At 40.4% G+C, this 17,781-nt stretch overlaps 1 protein-coding gene and 1 non-coding gene across 4 annotated transcripts in view; both read left to right on the top strand.

Annotated features, from left to right (window-relative positions):
* The window catches only part of STX11 (syntaxin 11), a 17,028-nt gene extending 4,049 nt beyond the window's left edge, over window positions 1-12,979 (top strand). The window contains exons 2-3 of one of the 3 annotated variants that reach the window (XM_026066510.1): window positions 5,970-6,095; window positions 9,976-12,979. In XM_026066510.1, the coding sequence (XP_025922295.1) occupies window positions 9,981-10,847 (867 nt within the window). In that variant the 5' untranslated portion in view covers window positions 5,970-6,095; window positions 9,976-9,980 and the 3' untranslated portion in view covers window positions 10,848-12,979. Of the gene's footprint in view, window positions 1-5,969; window positions 6,175-9,975 lie in introns of all 3 variants that reach the window. The other 2 variants (XM_026066509.1, XM_026066511.1) reach the window with 2 other exon arrangements.
* A 4,675-nt stretch (window positions 12,980-17,654) lies between these two features.
* On the top strand, window positions 17,655-17,737 carry TRNAL-UAA. Its single transcript has one exon. It is a non-coding gene; the product is annotated as a tRNA-Leu (tRNA).
* The last annotated feature ends 44 nt before the right edge of the window (window positions 17,738-17,781 follow it).

The following is a 17,781-nucleotide window of genomic DNA, read 5'->3' as shown; positions in this document are numbered from 1 at the left end:
ACTCCAGATGTGGCCTCACCAGGGCTGAGTAGAGGGGGAGGATCACCTCCCTCGACCTGCTGGCAACACTCTTCCTGATGCAGCCCAGGATACCATTGGCCTTCTTGGCCACAAGGGCACATTGCTGCCTCATGCTTAACTTGGTGTCCACCAGCACTCCCAGGTCCTTCTCTGCAAAGAAGGAGAGCATATCTGTAATTACATTTGTACTTTGTCTCAACTTCACTGGTACTTTGAACAGGCCTGTAAACACCAATGGGCTGCCAAGTAATGTAGAGTAATTGTCTAAAATCTTCTAGTGCCTGGCATGTCCCTGGGCTGAGGATGTGGGTAGGCATGTGTGGCTGTGGGGATTATCTCCTGACTGAAAGAGTCTTGGTCCTGTTACAGTTGTGTAGATTTTGCAGTAGAACCTAGAACTGGGCCTCAAGTGTACTGATACACCTGACTAAATACCAATTAAAATAACCCTTTTTTAATCTCAAAGGTTTTTTTTCTTTTTCCAAGTAGAGTACTAGATCTCAGATTGTAACACTATATTGTAAGCTGTACATATATGTATATTTACAGAAGTAAATGCTGTTGTGCTAATTTAAAATGTCTGTAGAACATGTTGCTTCTGACTGATGATCACATGCAACCTCATTTTTCTACTCAGATGCCAATACAATGTCTTAATCATTTACAAATACCATTGTGTAGTAGCAATAGTAGTTATACAAATGTGGTATGTACATAGCTATTCAGTTGAGCCAATCTGTTTCAGGGAAGCTGAGGTGATTAATTAGATAATGTATATACTCAAAGCACTATAGTAACAGCACTACATGTGAGTGCATAGTCTGGTTTCCTCGCATAATGACTCATAATGATACTGAACTGTAGTAATTGCCAAGAAATGCATGGATGGCTGTCTCATTGTTTATGCTAGTCTTATGTTTCTGTGTTACTATTTGCAACCCTATAATGTGCCTGATGAGGTACAGTACATACTCCCCTTGTCTCTAGCAAGGCCAATTTCACCTGAAGACTTTAATTTTGCCTATCACAGGAAGCAGGAAGAAAGGATATACTGTTAACCTACAATACACTAAATAAGATATCAGAGTACTGAATGGAGAACTATGGTGGAATTTTTTCTTCCCCTCTGGTAAAATACAATCACAAACATGTTCATCTATTCTTTATAATACCATTCTGTTTTTAAAAACCTGCGCACATTAAAATTGATCAGAATGAGCTTGCAGGTCTCAGCGATCCCACTTACTTAGCAGGTTTTCAAAACTTAAAGTTGCTAACTCTATTCTGTGTCTAGTACCCTTTGTAAAATGAAGTAGGTAAATTTGGGATATGCATTAGACTTTCCTGTCCTTAACTTATACTTCAATAGAAAAACATGATCACCGTTCAAGAGAGTTAGCAATTTCAGGAAGGGGTTCAAATGATATGTGTGAAGATTAACACTTTTTAATGGGCTGTGCAGTGAAGATGGAGAAAGCTTTCTGGCTACTGCCCTGGTACTGGCCTCCACAAACCAAACAGAAACAAATATAGTTGCAATTTCTCATCAGTATGATTTATGAGAAAAATGCAAGAGAAGATACCGAGAAGTCATCTTACTGCCTGTCCAGCACTGAAAACTCGCAGTGGTGATCCACAGCTCGCCAAAGGAAATCTAAACAGCTCAGTAAATACTAGCAGCCAACCTATATACAGGAAACTGTCCTCTCCAAGGCAAGAGTAGCATCTACTTAGTATGTGCTACTGTGTAGTAACAAGAAGCTTAAACTTCAGGTTTTTTGCCTGACTCTTCATGAATATGTGGAAAATGAAATGGCTTTCGTGTGTGCATTTAATGTATGCCAGCAGCTTCTTCTAGTTTTGTTAAAGGTGTGTGGAAAACCTGATAACCAGTCTATGGAAAATACCAAGATAGGTAATCTTCTGCAATAAGTCTGGAAATTATGAGATGCATACTAGATTCTGGAATATATAATACGCTGTGGTGCAGCAATTTAGGGTTCTTTGTATTGAAGAGATCCAACACTGTTAAACATGGACAAGTCAAAAAAGGAATCACAAAAGCAGTCAATATTCAAGCAATTATTGCCTCATTACATTGAGTTAGAGGCAACAAACTATTAGAATGTTATTTTTTTTCCCCCTAGGCCTTTTTAACTAGCCTTCTTTGTAGGAAAGAATATATCAGCTTGTAATAAAAAACTTGTTCTGGTACAAAAAGCATGTAGTTGGGATCCTAGCTGAGCTGAGGGACTAAAATACATGACAGAGAATAATTATGTGTCATGACAGAGAATAATTATGTGTATGGCCTTTTAAAGGCTGCACTGTAAGAAAAAAAATAAATAGAATCACGCTCTTGAAGAAGAGAAGAGAGAAGCTGACAATTCATGTAAGCTTTTGAAAGAAACTGCCCTGAGACATTTGCAATTGTGTATGCTTTCCGCTAGTGTGATTGAAAGTATAAAAGAGGTATTCTGTTGTAAACAGGCTTTGACTACAATATGAAGAGGGTAATGTCTAATGTTCTTCAGATACATTTGTCACTTCTTGCTAGATTTCTGTAGCTTTCTAACTGGTGCTTCAGTGTTAACAGATATCTTTTCACTCCTGAATACATTTTGCATATTTTTAAACATTGCCAAATACAGGAAACTCTAGAGCAAATGATAGCTTCCCTTCCGTGAGGCTAGAAAAAGATTTGGACATGCTGATCTCTGTCACAGTGGTTAATATTAGAGCAGAATATGCAGATGTGATCGTAAAACAGCTGCAGAAGGCACAGTGTCCTAATCACTAGATTATGACTTTTAGTGTTGCCTAAAGCTCTCGTAGATGAGAAGCAAGAAAGAGAGAAGCGATTTGAGGGATTCAAGCCTACAGTTACACCAGTGATGAAGGGGGAAAAGTTGTCTGAAAAGATTATGATCATTCTGCTCTAAGAGTCAATTAGAAGCTCCTTTGTCAAGAGGAAAACCTATTGCAAACAATAGTCAGTTCTCCAAGTTAATATCGTCTGATCTATTATTGGAAAATAGATACCAGGCAAAATGATTCAATCTGCAAAAAAACAGTTGTTTCCAAAACAGAAGGATGCTAGAAAATAACAAGTAAATCTGAGACTCCATCCCTTAAATGAAAGGCTTCAGTTGTATTTAACACTTCTTTTTTTCCTATAAATGATTCAAACTTTTGTTCAGCGGCAGCAGATTATTTGCCTTGTAGCTGAGCGTGCTAGGCTCGGCCAATCCATCTGAGTTAATGCCCATCAGTACTGCGTGGTCCATAAACAGTTTGGGAAGCTACTGGAATGTGCTGATACACAGTTGGCTGTGATGTAACTCTGCCTCTGAGCAGGTTATTTCCTCTCTGTTCAGTGTCACATCTGTCATGTGTTATGCAACCAATAGCACCTGTCACTCAGCGACAGGATATTAGCCCAGGTGATCCATGTGGGTTCACAGTGGAGCAAGTATTGCCTTTTACCTTTGGAGGGAGAAGGGAAGTGCAGGTGAAAGAAATGAGTTACAAATGACTGGTTTTGAAATATCCTTTGTTCCTCAAATAGGCTATTTCAACTGAAGTAAGTTTCATCTTGTAAGGTCTTACTCAAGGAGTATGAATCAATGAAAAGATTACTGCCTAGACTTAATCCACAAGTTGGTATTAACTAGCAACTGCCTTATATGAAGGCTGTAAGAAGAAACATACACTGGCTTCCTTCCCTGCTGCTTGTGATATAAATCTGGATGCTATGCTGAAAATCCTGGGTTATTTCACCCTTTGTCCCCAAACTCAGTGATATGGATATACAGATGTTAGTGCTGAAACAAATGTAGGTGTGCAACTAGCTTGTTTCTGTAGAAATAAGTTATTTCTACTCAGATAACAGGATGCAAAACATTAGCATAGTGGAAATAAACGCTTGCAGTAGTATGCATAACGTGTCCTTACTGCTAAATTCTATTACTGCAAATGGCTTATTTTGTCAGGCGTTTTATATTACAGGAGTTCAGGACTCCTCTTTGTATGTGAGGCTATTGGAAAGGGTTTTTATGTGTATTTGAAGTTTTTGACTTTCAAAATGGAGCTCCTTTTCTGTCTAAAGTCAGATGTTTCATAGAGTTCTGTATGGCTGCAGTATTACTGCAACAGGATTGTCTGCATCCTTCTCATGCATCATAGGAAAGCTATTCATAGTGGTGATTAATACCAAGAAGTAGCATGCTAACATGAAGAGATGAATACTGAACATGTCCTCAGCTGACTATACTTGGTCGGTAGCTGGCTTCGAAGTTGTAATCCTTGCAGTCATAACCTAGCCTGTATTTTCTCTCTCTCTGTGTGTGTGTGTGTGTGTATACACAATGATGAATTGCATAAGGCACTTGATTTTTACAAGGACAGATTTATGTAGCTAAAAAACACAAACACAGAAGTACATGTTCCAGTTCGAATATCTACAGTATTTTAGAAGTAAATCAAACTGACAGCTAGCCTATTAAAACACACAATCTCAGAATTAAGGTATTTATACTCTCCAGGCTGTTATTCCAGAATACAGAGTAGTTGGTGCCCTGAAATTGTAATGTGGGAGATACATCTTAAATAACCCTGTGCAAGCAGTTGAATATGTTTAGCTCTTACATTCCAATCACCAAACTTTTAACCTAAGGCTGAATCACGGAATCATAGAATAACTTAGACTGGAAGGGACCTCTGGAAATCACCTGGTCCAACAACGCCCCTTCAAAGCACATCCTGTTAGATCAGGTTACTGAGGGCTATGTGCAGTTGAGTTTTGACTATGTCCAAAGATGCAGATTTCACAGCTTCTCTGGGCCTCTGTTCCAGTGTTTATAAAAGGTGTTTTTGTTTGTTTGTTTTCCCCAATTATTTGGTCAGAATTTTTCTTGTTCCTGCTTGGGTCCRTTGCCTCTCATGCTGTCACTGTGCACCTCCAAGAAGAGTCTATACCCTCACATTAAGTAGTTGCAGACAGCAATAAGATCTCCCTTGAGCTTTCTGTTTTCCAGGCTGAACAATGCCAACTCTCAGACTTTCCCCACATTGCAGGTKCTCCAACCCCCTGACCAGTCTGGTGGCCTTCACTGGATGCACTCTAGTGTGTCCATGTCTCTCCTGCACTGGGGAGCCCCAGAGTGGACACCACACTCCAGATGCGGTCTCTCAAGTGTCAAGGAGAAGGGAGGGAATTACTTCTCTCGACCCGCTGGCTACGCTTTTGCTAATGCAGCCCAGGATGCTGTTGGCCTTCTTTGCCGCAAGGGCGCATTGCTGGCTTATGTTCAACTTGGTGTCCACCAGCAGCAGCCCCAGGTCCTTTCCTACCAGGTTGTTTTCCAGTCAGTGGACCCCAGCTGCATGGGGCCCTATATTAGGAAGGGCATTGCCACTGATTTTAAAGAATGAGTGCTGAGCCTATTCCTAGCAAATAGTGATGTCTTATGTATTAATGTTGCTGTTTTAATTACAAGCAGCACTATCAACATGTAAATAAATGTAATTAAACTTGCCTGACTGATAACATCTAATAAAGGAGATCAACTTTTCTAAATACTGATCAGTTAAGCTGATTTTTTTCAGCTGCCTGGTTGCCCCTGCTTTTCCATTGCTGTTTGTTCATTTGTTTTGGTATATATAATCGATTTTGTCGCAGACACTGGGAATGCCCAGAAGTCCTTATCCTTTCTTGGGAAGATATAGTTCCCCTTTGCTTGAAACAGGAATTTGAAATGGGGGAAGATTGCTGTACTGGTATTGCATTTGAGCCTGTTTTTTTCTATATGAAAATTTAGCAAAATTTTGCCAAATTCTAAGTTTCTAAAAGCTGCAGTTTGCAAATGCCCAACGTAAGTTTAACGTGTTCCTTGAGCAAAAGGTGTTGTCAGAAGGTTGAACTCTAAACATGTTCTGTTCCCTCACAGGTCCCGTGCTCTGGCCAAATATTGCAAATGCCAACCTACAGAACAACTGAACATGCTCTAGCATGAAGCTGAATAGGTCTCCTCTGCAATTTGTGCTTTGTGGCCTGATACAGTGCTGAAATACAGGTAGAAAGACATTCTCTTCCTGTTCTCCATTCTGTCCAGGCACTGTATGTAGATAAGAAAGAGCATCTTACTTGAAAAGGTAAGGATAAGGTGGGAAGCAGGCTTGGGGATGCACTTTAGAAATAGAAAGGGACAGACTCAGGAAGAATGGAAGAGGTGGCTTATAAAAAAGTCACTGATTGTGCAGGGCTCTGAAGTCAGACTTGAAGAGAGAGCATCCATTTGTTAAGACAGAAGTGTGGTCACTTTACCTGTGGAGCCATTACCCTGACTGCTACAGGTCCTCAATGCAGAGTTAAAAGACCCTAATCACCTTGAATGTAATTTTTGGTATGTGTATTCAAAAAATGTAGGCTTTTAGAGCTAAGCATTCAGAAGCTGGGAAATCCCAGGCTGAAGATTGTCAGTGCAACTTTAAATTCATCCCATTGTGCATATTTAGAATTGGATCCTATTGGATCACAGAGTTCCTGAGCGATGCTGTATGCATGATTGGAGCCGAACTTGTCACAAGTTGCTAGATTCACGTGTTCATTTGTTCATGTCCAGCTTCTTACTTTGGGATCTTACTCAGCAAAGTGCCTGAGGCTTGCAGCAGTGACTGAAGTCAGAGGGAGCTGACTTCTGAACTTAAGAAATACAAAGAACTATGCTGCAGGTGTCTTAAGTTGTCATCATAACTCATCAAGAGTAATAGTTTTATCCTCAATCATTCTTTCCTGAAATCCCTGTTTGTAAAATGGGCTGTTAGCACTGCCTTTCTCCAAAAGATTATTCAGAGTTTATGAAGCATTCCAAGGATATCATTGGAGAAAGCCCTGAACAAATGAACAGTAGTAACATAGTGAATGAGATATCTGGCCATAAACTGAATGATGAATATTAAATTTTACGTTGCACAACTTTTATTCAGCACATACAGACCATAGGCAGAGACTCAGTGGAAGTGATAGTACATAGGCCAGTGTTTAATTGCATCATCTTCCTGTTTGTACACAACATCACAGTGCAATCTGAGACTACACTTGACTGCTCCTTACTTTTCTTTTAACACTTGACCTTTTAATCTTCATGCTGCATTAAAAAAAATGTTAGAGGTATTTTTACAGGGATGTTATAGAATTAGTATACACATTAACTTACTACAGCAATGGTATTTTCATTCTGTGATTTACTATGCATTTACTTCTCTATATCTGCTTATCTTTATTTTATCTAACACCTTAAAATAGTTGTGGATGAGGAAGACAAATCACAAGGTTACTCTTCTGGGGGTGGGGGAAAGGAAGTATAGATTTTTTCCTACAAAATTGAGGTTATTGTGCAGGAGTTCTCACTCAGTGTGGTTTTCTATTTAAATGTAAACTTTCCCCACTCTTGTCCTAGAGCTCTTGCTTAAATATTGAACAAACAAAAATGATTTATTATGTTTGTACCAGATTCTCCATATAAGTTTCATACATACTCGAGAGCATCTCTGGATTAAAATTATTGGAAGTTTTAGATGCCTATATTCCCTGAAGTTTGGAACAACAAGATGCAGTACAGTACCTCTTAGATCTAAACATTCTTCACACATTTTTCCAGAGAAGTGGTGCACCACTTTTTTCAGGCACAAAAATAAAACATGATTATTGATGAGCCRGTTGTCAGACTGCTCTCCATGGAGATTTTTTTTAGAGAATCTGATGAAATTTATTAGGAATTGTAAGAACTGAGGTAACATAGGCCTGCACACACACTGCTTTGAAATGATTTAGTTCTACATGAATGGCATTTTGCTGCTGTGGATAGTCATTTTAAGGTTTGGTCATAATAAACACTGGTTGCTGTTTCCAAATGTAGATGCAAAACATAAAAAGAATAAACTGCTGAACACAACACATGGCATTTCCAGGGGAGGATCATAAGCTCTAAGGAAGCCAGTAAGGGTCAGGAATGCAGTCAGACTAGGAACTGTGCCAGGTTTTCAGAACCACATTTACATTTCAGGTGAAAGGCATCTGAGAAACAATTGGTGACCAGAAGAGATCTAAATAATCCTGAGATTGCTAGATGCCTCTTTGCCTGTTCCTTTTCTTCCATGCATTCTAGAAATGTCCCACTAACTATTCCATACATGAAGGGTAGATGTTCTTGCAGCAGTGCCTCTAGGTAAACTTCGCTGTGCAGCTTTAAAGTTAAGTAAACCTGTCTTCAGCGCTCCTCCCACATTTTTATTTCCTTTTTAGATGGGGATTTTTCATCTTGGTGTTTTTGCAGCATGAAGCAAAAAAATCTTGATTTTTATTAATGCTGAGAGAGGAGATGGAAAACCTTTCATTTTCTAACGCTTTCTCCGTATGATTGAGTTGCATCTATGTGGCTTATGGTTTAAAGTCAAAGAGATCTATTTTACGTGTATGGATTCCTACATGAATGTTCTTCTCTCAGGATATTAATGAACTTTCTTGGTTTGTATTGCTTGGAAAAGTGTTGGTTAAAGTTAAAATTCACTTTTTGCACAAGTATAAATGTGATCATAATCAGGACACTTCCTAAGACCAATATATAGCCTGTTTAACTATGCCAGCCCAAGACACTGTGTCWGTGATGGAATCTTTTTTCTGTCTCTTCCACAACCTCTTTAATACATCCATCAATCCCATGAAACAGATCATAAATTTACATTCTTAATTCACATTGGATCTAGGTCAATTATCCTGGGTATGTTCACATGGGATTTTCTTAACCTGGAGACCCTATGAATGGATGCATTCACAGTGGATAACATGTTTGTAAAGGCTTGTGAGGATAGTTAATTCCTTGAAAAACAAAAATGAATCTTCCAGATACAGATATCTAGGGGATGTCATGCTTGATGTTGCTTCTTAATTTAGTTCTCTTTCTTAATAATTTAAATGATGTCATGGGATGTACAGCTTTTGTGATGGGAAATTTTCAGCTTCCTGCTTGCTGTAAACACTTAATACAAGATTCTTGCTGAAGCTTTCGGATTTCCTTTCTATAAAGATTTTAAGTCTAGAGTTTCAAGTAAACAGCATGCTTAAAGGAGATTTATGTTTCATTACCATGTAACTGGTCTGTAGAGATTACTCATTTTGTTGCTGTTGTAGTGAAATCTGTAATCCAGTATGTCTGTGGCAAACGCAGAAAACAGATCTTAATCTATAACAACTGTGGTACTTTATCCCTTCAGTGGGGTGTTTCCATGGTACAAAAATGAAGAAGGGTTGGTTAGTTGGTTTTACTTACAAAATGCTGCTATTACTGTGTTATTTTGCTTGATGCCTAGTGCACTGTGATCAATGATAGTATCTGAGGACGCTAACTTGTTTGTTTTTCGAAAATACTTTCATATTGCTTTCCACGCCATTCCTTGAAACTTTTATTTCCAAACTATATTGGTAAATGTTATTCCTGTTCCTGAGAGACTTATACCCTTCCTCCAGGAAAAGCAAGCTTAGAATGAAAGGACCTGTAATTTGGGGTAGTTGATGTAATGAAGGGCTGGCTACACATACTGATAACTGAATGCTTCCTATCATTTGCTCACAAGTTTTGGGGTTTTTTTTCCTCCAAGTAAAAGACTGGAGTTTTTAGGGGTTGTAGATCGTCTTACTACTCTTTTGGATTTGTTTCCAGGATTGGTTGTCTTCTGTCTTGCATTTTTTAAGTTTCTAAGCTTTGTAGTTTCTAGAAGGGTACTCTAGCACCACAGTTTTGGATCGGAGATTCATTACTATATGAAATACCATGAACAAATTTAAAATATGGTATTTTGGGTTTCTTTCATGTAGGATTAGCTGTGAACTTTCAGCCCCTGTAAACCAATGTTTTATTTACTTTTTTCCTCCTTTTCTTATTTCTCTGTTTACAGGCAGGATGAAAGACCGGCTAAATGAGCTGCATGAATTTGCCAGGTTACATAATGAACAGTTTCCTGATAGTGAGGATTATGAAAATTCACCCCATGATACTCTCCTCTATGAGACTGATTATGCCTTGGCAACTCTTCATAAAGACATACAGAGCATCCGGACAGAAAATAGCCATCTAAAAGAGGATGTCAAGAGGCTTAGAAAACAAAACAACCGCTTCCTTACTTCCATGCGTCGTCTTAGTAGCATCAAACGAGATACTAATAGTATTGCCAGAGACATCAAGGCCCGTGGAGAAGGCATCCATAGGAAACTCCAAGTAATGAGAGATTTCAGCGAAGATGCAGTAACAAAATATGGTGTCACATCCGTCATTGCCAGGGTAGCAAAGAACCATTATGTTGACCTCATGCACGCCTTTCAGGAAGCCATGTTTGAGTACAATGCAACAGAGATGAACCAACGGGAGAACTGCAAGATTCGGATTCAGCGGCAGCTAGAGATTATGGGCAAAGATGTTTCTGGCAAACAGATTGAGGAGATGATTGAGCAAGGCAAGTGGGATGTCTTCTCTGAGAATCTCCTGTCGGATGTTAAGGGGGCTCGCTCAGCCTTGAATGAAATAGAGACACGTCATAAAGAACTGGTGAAGTTAGAAAGTCGCATCAAGGAAGTTCACGAGCTCTTTCTGCAGGTGGCCCTGCTAGTGGAGGAACAGGCAGACACCTTTGACATCATTGAGCTAAATATGCAAAATGTTGAGGACTATGTTGGAGAAGCTAAAGAACAAGTGAAAAAAGCTTTAGAATACAGAAGAAAACACCCTCTCAGAACAATCCTCTGCTGCTGCTTATCGTGTTGCAGAAGGTGATTATCCTGCTGAAGCTATCGCTGACCGACTTGAATGTCTTCAAAATCTTTCCAGCAATTTTTCTTTAATGGCAACCCCTAGAACTGTGAGGGGTTATTGCGTGGTGGTGTTTTGTTTGTTTGCCTTTTTCTTGAATGCGCTGAAGGTACTCCTGTTTATGGGCTACTAGAAATGTTGATAAAACTATTTTCTATTTGTTTTGAGATGTATTCTGTTAGTGTAACTAGAGGTGCAAGTATTTAGAAGACATCTGTGCAATGATACTTGTTTCAGATAGGCAATAAAGAAGAATGAATGATGGGCTGATAGCTTGGCCCAGGGAAAATAAGAAATTCTGTAGAAGTAACTTTATTCTTATTTGTCAAAGTGAAACTGCAGGCGGTGCAGACTTACTGCCTGTGGTGACACAATACACCATAGAATCAGAAGTTTTGAATTTTAACTAGTTTGGAGCTTGCTTGATGCAAATACTGGAGCAGATTTTGCGCTGTTCATTTGACAAAATATTGGGCCTGTTAGTTTAGCAGAAGACACAGAACTAGTTTCAGTTTCAACTTGATTTTCATTTTTCACTGGCCTTAACAAGAGTAAACTGCATGTTAAATTATAAGTACCTTTTGCTCTGTTTGTGTGTAAGCGATTGATTTTCTGCATTTTGAACCCCCACAACCTTGCTAGAAGCACTGCAAAATTGTGGCATCTCACTGACTCTTTTTTAAATTGAACCACTGTCCGATACTCTTAATTTCAAARCTGCCAAGCCTTTAAGCTCCTAATATATTTTTCTGCCAAGTAACACTTCAGCCAGTAGAAAGATGCATGCAGTGACCTTCTGTAGAAGCACCCATAAAAATACAACAGTTTAGAGTCTTTTGTGCTGGCACATAAATGTTTGTAGTTTAGTGGAAGGATTACCCCATCAGTAGACTTTTATTTTTATAAGCATTGATTTAATATTTTTATATATTTTAAATAATGTGAAGGATTAAATTTATTATTATTGAATTTCACTGTTCTCCCATGTGCAAAAGAAAACAGACATGTTTCTTCAGTATACCTGAAGAAGAAAGACAACAACATTTTAATGTCATTTCAATTCTTTTTTTCAAGCTTAAAACAATCTCTCTTTTCCTCCAAGAAAGAGCCAAGGGGGCTCTGGCTACAGTAGGTTTGGAATGTAAGGAGGAAATAGAAAATATTTGCAACCCTAGAAACCACTGAGCATTGTCAGTGAAGCATGTATTCATAAGTTCTTGGGAGTGATTTTAGGTCCTACTTCTGGAGGTTTTCCAACTATAGTATTTCTGCGTGGCTTCCTGATACACTGTGATCTATTGCTATCCTTTGAATTAATGCAGGACATTTTTTCAAAAGTTAGTGACTTTTATTTTAACTCTGATCCTATTTATACGTATTTTAATAAATATATTTAAACATTTCAAATATTTTGTATTTGGGAGTTTTCATCGGGAAGTGTGCATAGCCATCTTCCCGCACCAATCACAATTAAACTTCTCCTTTTTGGTCTTTTGCACACTAATTTTATATGTTAAAAAAAAAAAAACACCAAACCCCACCATTTCTTATTATTTATATTAATGTAACAAAACAGTGAAATAATTTCAACTTCCAAGCTTTCATATCCTAGTGGGAAATGCTTCTTTGCCAGACAGGCCTTTTCACACCAATAGAAGCTAAATAGATATAGAACACTTTTCAGAAAGTGAAAGCCTCTTTAGTTGAAGCACCTGTCTGTGATAACATGGAAGAGTGAGAAACATTGATCTTCTAAACTAGAAGATATTTTGGTATTCAATGATGTCCTAATGACATCGGTATTACGCTTGCTTGAGGACCTCTCAAACAACTCAAAATCCATACCTGAAGTGGGATAAAGGAGGGTTTTGAGCTGGCACCATTACTACTCCTGTGGTGTTACTCAAGAAGACAAAGTCATTTTACTCCATGGGTACTGCCATTCAAGTCAATGGAACTGTGCATTTGAAGAGAAACATCCTACAACTCAGAGGGTCAGAATGTGGGCATAAATCAAAGAGGAATAAACTATGTATTTTATTTGGTCTGTATATTCTTGGCACTCACCAATGCTTTGATAAAGATGTGTAAATCTTTTTTTGTTGTTGTTTCTTTTTTGCACATATGTATGTCTACAAATGCAATAAAATATTTAATAATAAAAACTGAAAATGCAATGTTGTACCTTGAAGCAGCAATTCTTGAAGGGTTTCTTACATTGTGAGTTTAGTTTAAAAGCTACGTGACTAAACTGTTAAGTTGGTGAAAGGAAGTTAGACAGTGCCTGAAGAAAATGTCCTCCTAGTATTTGCTGCCACAGTAAGTCAAGTGTATTGCATATTGAGACAGACTTACCATAATTTTTTCCTGTAAAAAACATGAAAAAAGGTTTCATATATTCTAATATGATTCTCTACTGCAAGAAAAAATGCAAATTTACTCTTGCAGTTCTGAGAAATCTTAATGATTTCATTAYTAGAAGTGTGAAGCTTATATTCAAATCTTGTGTCCAACTTGAGGCACACGGAGAGAGTGGAAGCATGAGGAAAAATGTAATTAGAGGCCTTATCTCTCTAGGCTGTTGCTGTGAGGATGAAACTAGATCTAAGAATCAYTGAAATACCAGCTTGGAGCCCTTTAAAACCATTTTTCAGTTCCGTTGTAAAGTAGAGATACTTGAAAAATTACTTTAGTAACTAAAGAAACCATTCTCTTCATTGTAAGCATGTGTTCATTGCTTAATACTGTGGGTTTTTTTCTATTGTTGAGTTGTGTAAGAACTCAAGTTTTACCAGTCCATGAACTTGCCTAGTCACAGTTAAACAGACTTTTTAAAAAAACTGACCACACTGTAGTTGCAAAGAATAATGTCACACAGGATGAGTGGAAGAAGATGATAAAAGTAGCTCGATAATACATTTACATACTAATAAAAGAAGCAGCAGAATGGATGGCTTCATGCTTGCAAAGGAAAGCAGCCTTTTCATTCTTAAAGTCAACACTATTCCTATGGAGATGCAAGGAGCATATTGTATACATTTTTTTTCCAGTCCACGATGTAACAAATCATACAGCTGAATTGAAGAGAGAGGTCATTACAACATCAGAGGGGCTGCTGTAGCTTTTAGGGCTGCCGTTAATTTTTTTTTTTTTCCTACTTAAAGTAGCAGAAGCTTCATGAAAAAACAAGAACATCAGATCTTTCTGATGATGAGAAAGGAGAACTGACAACCAGGCACACCCTGCTCCTTAAAATGTAAGAGAGCATTGCTTAAAGAGCGAAAAATCCCTTATTACAAAGCATAATGGTATATAATGCTGAACTGCCGGATAAGTGGATATGTGTATGTGTACTACTTTTCCTTTGAAACATAGGAATTATTTTAGAGAAATGGAAGTGGAACCTTTGTTACTCCAACATGAAGGACTTAGGCTACAGACACACTTGACTGGGCATCTCGCTGGCAAGTGTCTTAGGGAGAACTTCTTGAATTAAAGGTACAGCTCTTAGTTTAAGTCACAGATAACTGTTYAAAATTTTAGAGCAGAAAACCTGTGGCTGAACTGAGTTGCTAAGCCAAACTGTTGCTGATCTAATCTGAGGAGGACAACCTACATTACAAACATTCTCTTTTGAAAGCACAGCCTGAGCTATATTTTACAGTTTTTTGAAAACAAAATAGGTTCTCTTGATTTTTGAACCATAGCAGATATTTGGAAGTGGTTTGACAGAGGAAAGAGCTACACATGGTTGTGTTTATATCTTTAGGAAAATATCAAACATATGATTAAGACAGGAAACATAGTCATTTAATAGATAATGTATGTGGTCATTACAGCTAATCTATTTCATATGTAACGTGATTTTCACATGAAGCCATTGTATTTGTTTCTTTAGTTCTAATATGTAAGAAGGCAGTCATAGATATATCTTCTTCTATCTTTCTATCATATTAAATAATTTTTTAATGATAATTGAGTTAAAGCCAATAGCAGCCAGCAGAATCACGAGGGGTTTTTTTGGGTTTTTTTTTGCCCCTTGGTCAATTCTGTGGCAGGACCAGCATGCCAGGACCACCCTGTATAGATGCTTGACTAACAACTTGTTCTTAAAAATTCCTACAGATCAGGATTCCACAGTTTCCTTGGATAATGCGTTCCAGATTTAAATTCTTGTTGTTGTTAGGAAGTTTGTCTTAACTCTTATTTCTCTTAAATCAAGTGAAACGTTACATTCTGCTCTGTTGTCCTCTTTGTAAAAACTTCCCGTCTCCAACAAAGTCCTCAACATTTTACGCAGTTACTTCAGTAATGCTATTGCCTTGACGAGAGGTTAGAAGTGATCATGGCCTGGTCCGGAAGCCTTTTTAATGCAGCTGCTTTCTGAAGAGCATCTGATCTCAGAAGCAGAAAACTCTGAGAGGATGTGTCACAGCATGGTTTAGCATAACTGGTCATCAAAACATGGCTGAACTCATGCTATAAGAGAATCAGTTTCCTCTTAACCAAGGAAGAGCATACAGAAAGTCGTAATAGGAAAAAGTAACAGTTTACTATGTCTCTCAAATAATTTTAGCCATGAATATAGAATGAGACCACCTAACTGATGACATTTCTCTCCTAGGTACATTTGCTCAAAGGCATGACCATACTGAACAGGGAACAGTAGTAGTTATGGTCTGATGCCTATTTCCAGCAAATAATATAGTCTAGTAAATTTTAGTCAGAGAGAAGTTCTTTCACCGGTGGGCTCCAGAGCGTGGATAAACTTAAGAAAAAAGAGGGTGTTAGCATCTGTTTTTCATGTATGTAAAATGTTAACAATCTGCTTTTATTTTATGAGAGAACTATTTCATTCACAAGCATAGCTAACTTAGGGCATGGCTCTGAGCACCAATAGCTCAAGAGGTTAGGCACCTGAGCACGTCTGTATTCTGTAAATTTAAGGCCCAGACTCCTTTCCTAAAGAAAGCCACCTACAACCATGGTTTAAAACAACCGAGTGAGTTGTGTACTCACATTTTACTTATTCAAAAGGGAGATTGCCTTTTCACATCTTCTATAAATTGCTGGAAGTCATCACAGTTCAATATGCTCAACCTGTGTAGTATCAAGCATTTGTCTCTCACCATGCAGGGGTAGATCAAACATTGTAAGGTCTGGTGGGATGGAGCATGTCCACTTTCTCCTCTGGAAAATGGACAGCAAAGAAGGCAAGAACAGGAGCCAGCAAGGAGGGAAGGGCAGAGATGGGTCATTTTTCCATTCCCTTCTGAAGCCAGGCAGTTCTGGCCACTAACCAGGGATGTCATTAACACGCGCTTTTGTAGATTTGGCATACAGTGGTAATTGGGAAGGAATTTTTCCTCTGCAATATTTTCCTCCTAATGAAGCAGAATTAATAGCCTTGGATTTTGTTGGCTTTTTTTTTCTTCTATTAGGAAGGGAACATATATTCTAGAAAACAAATGGATAGGAATAAGCAAAATGTCATCAGGTAAGACTAATTTATCCCAAAATCATTGACCAGTTGACATTTCAACAGGCAGTATTGTCAAGAAAATAAAAAGAGTGGAGCTGTTTTCTTCTTTGGTGGTCTCACAGTTTCTTCATTATTGAGCATTACTGGAGCGATTTCTCAACAGCTCTTTTATTTCCTGTGATAAACCCCATTGGTACCATAGAGTTTTCCTTGCCTTAGAGCGGCTGACAGTCCGCCCAGAGCATTTCTAAAATGCGCAAAGCACAGACAAAACCTAACTTGCTCAAATGTGGAGCAGTAATCCACAAGTTTCATACCCTACTCTTCACCTGCTGATAACGCTGACCGTTCTGAGCCAGCGCCACTAACGTGGCACGTTATGGCCACCCCTCTCCGCAGACCACATCTAAGGTGCCACTTCGGCCACGAAGCCCCTGCCACGTTGGCACAGCTGAGCAGGGACACGGGCATATTCCTGCCGTGCGGGGAGGATGTGGCTCCCACGTTGCAGGGAGGTGCTGGCTCCCCCCCAGCATTGCCACATTTGCGTGTGGGGGGGTGTGCGTCCACGTCCGTGTCCCCCCACAGTGCGTGCTCCCACGCCAGTTTTGTGTGTGCGTGTGCACTCACGCGGTCCTCACGCAGTGCCGGTGCAGCGCGTGCCCCACGAGGCGTGTCTGCGCCTGTGCCCCCCATGCAGCGTGTCCCTGTCCCGGCAGGGTGCCTGCGCGCACACGCGCCCCCACGCCGCGTGCCCCTCTCAGCGCGCGGGGGCGCGCGTGCCTGCCCCCACGCAGTGCGGGCGGGCCCCCACGCCGCGTGCCCGCAGCGGTGTGTGTGGGTCCGGGGCTGTGTGTGCGGGTGGGGGTGGGGGGAGGCCGTGCGGCTGCCGCCCCGGCGCCGCGCTCGCCCCTCAGGGGCAGTCCCGCGCCGGCCCCGCGCACCGCCCCCGCTCCCCCACCGGGAGCGCCGCCCGCCGCCCTCTTCCCGCGCGGGCCCTGGCGCCCGCCGGAGGCGAGGCGAAGGGGGAGGGGGAGGGCCGCGTCCCGGCCCCGCGGCGGCCGAGGGGCGTGGCGTCGAGGTGGGGGCAGCTCCTCGCCCGTCCGCCTGCCTCCCTCCGCTGCCGAGCGAGGTCGCCCGCGCGCGCTCTGCGCCCTCCCGCGCTGGAAATAAAGGCGGGAGGGCGCGGCGGGGGAGGGGGCCGTCGCGCTGCCCCGAGGGTCGTCGGTGCCCGGGAGCCGGCCGAAGTCGCCGTTGTATGTAGGAGCGGCTGCGTGCGGTCTCTGTGTACCAGGATGGCCGAGTGGTTAAGGCGTTGGACTTAAGATCCAATGGACGTATGTCCGCGTGGGTTCGAACCCCACTCCTGGTAAATAGCGTTTTTTTTCCGGAGCTTCGTTAAATTACCGGGGAGGG

Source organism: Apteryx rowi, unplaced genomic scaffold (genome assembly GCF_003343035.1).
Source record: "Apteryx rowi isolate R43461 unplaced genomic scaffold, aptRow1 scaffold_241, whole genome shotgun sequence".
In the NCBI taxonomy this organism is placed as follows: Eukaryota; Metazoa; Chordata; class Aves; order Apterygiformes; family Apterygidae; genus Apteryx; species Apteryx rowi.
This window is presented reverse-complemented; position numbering and strand designations above follow the sequence as displayed.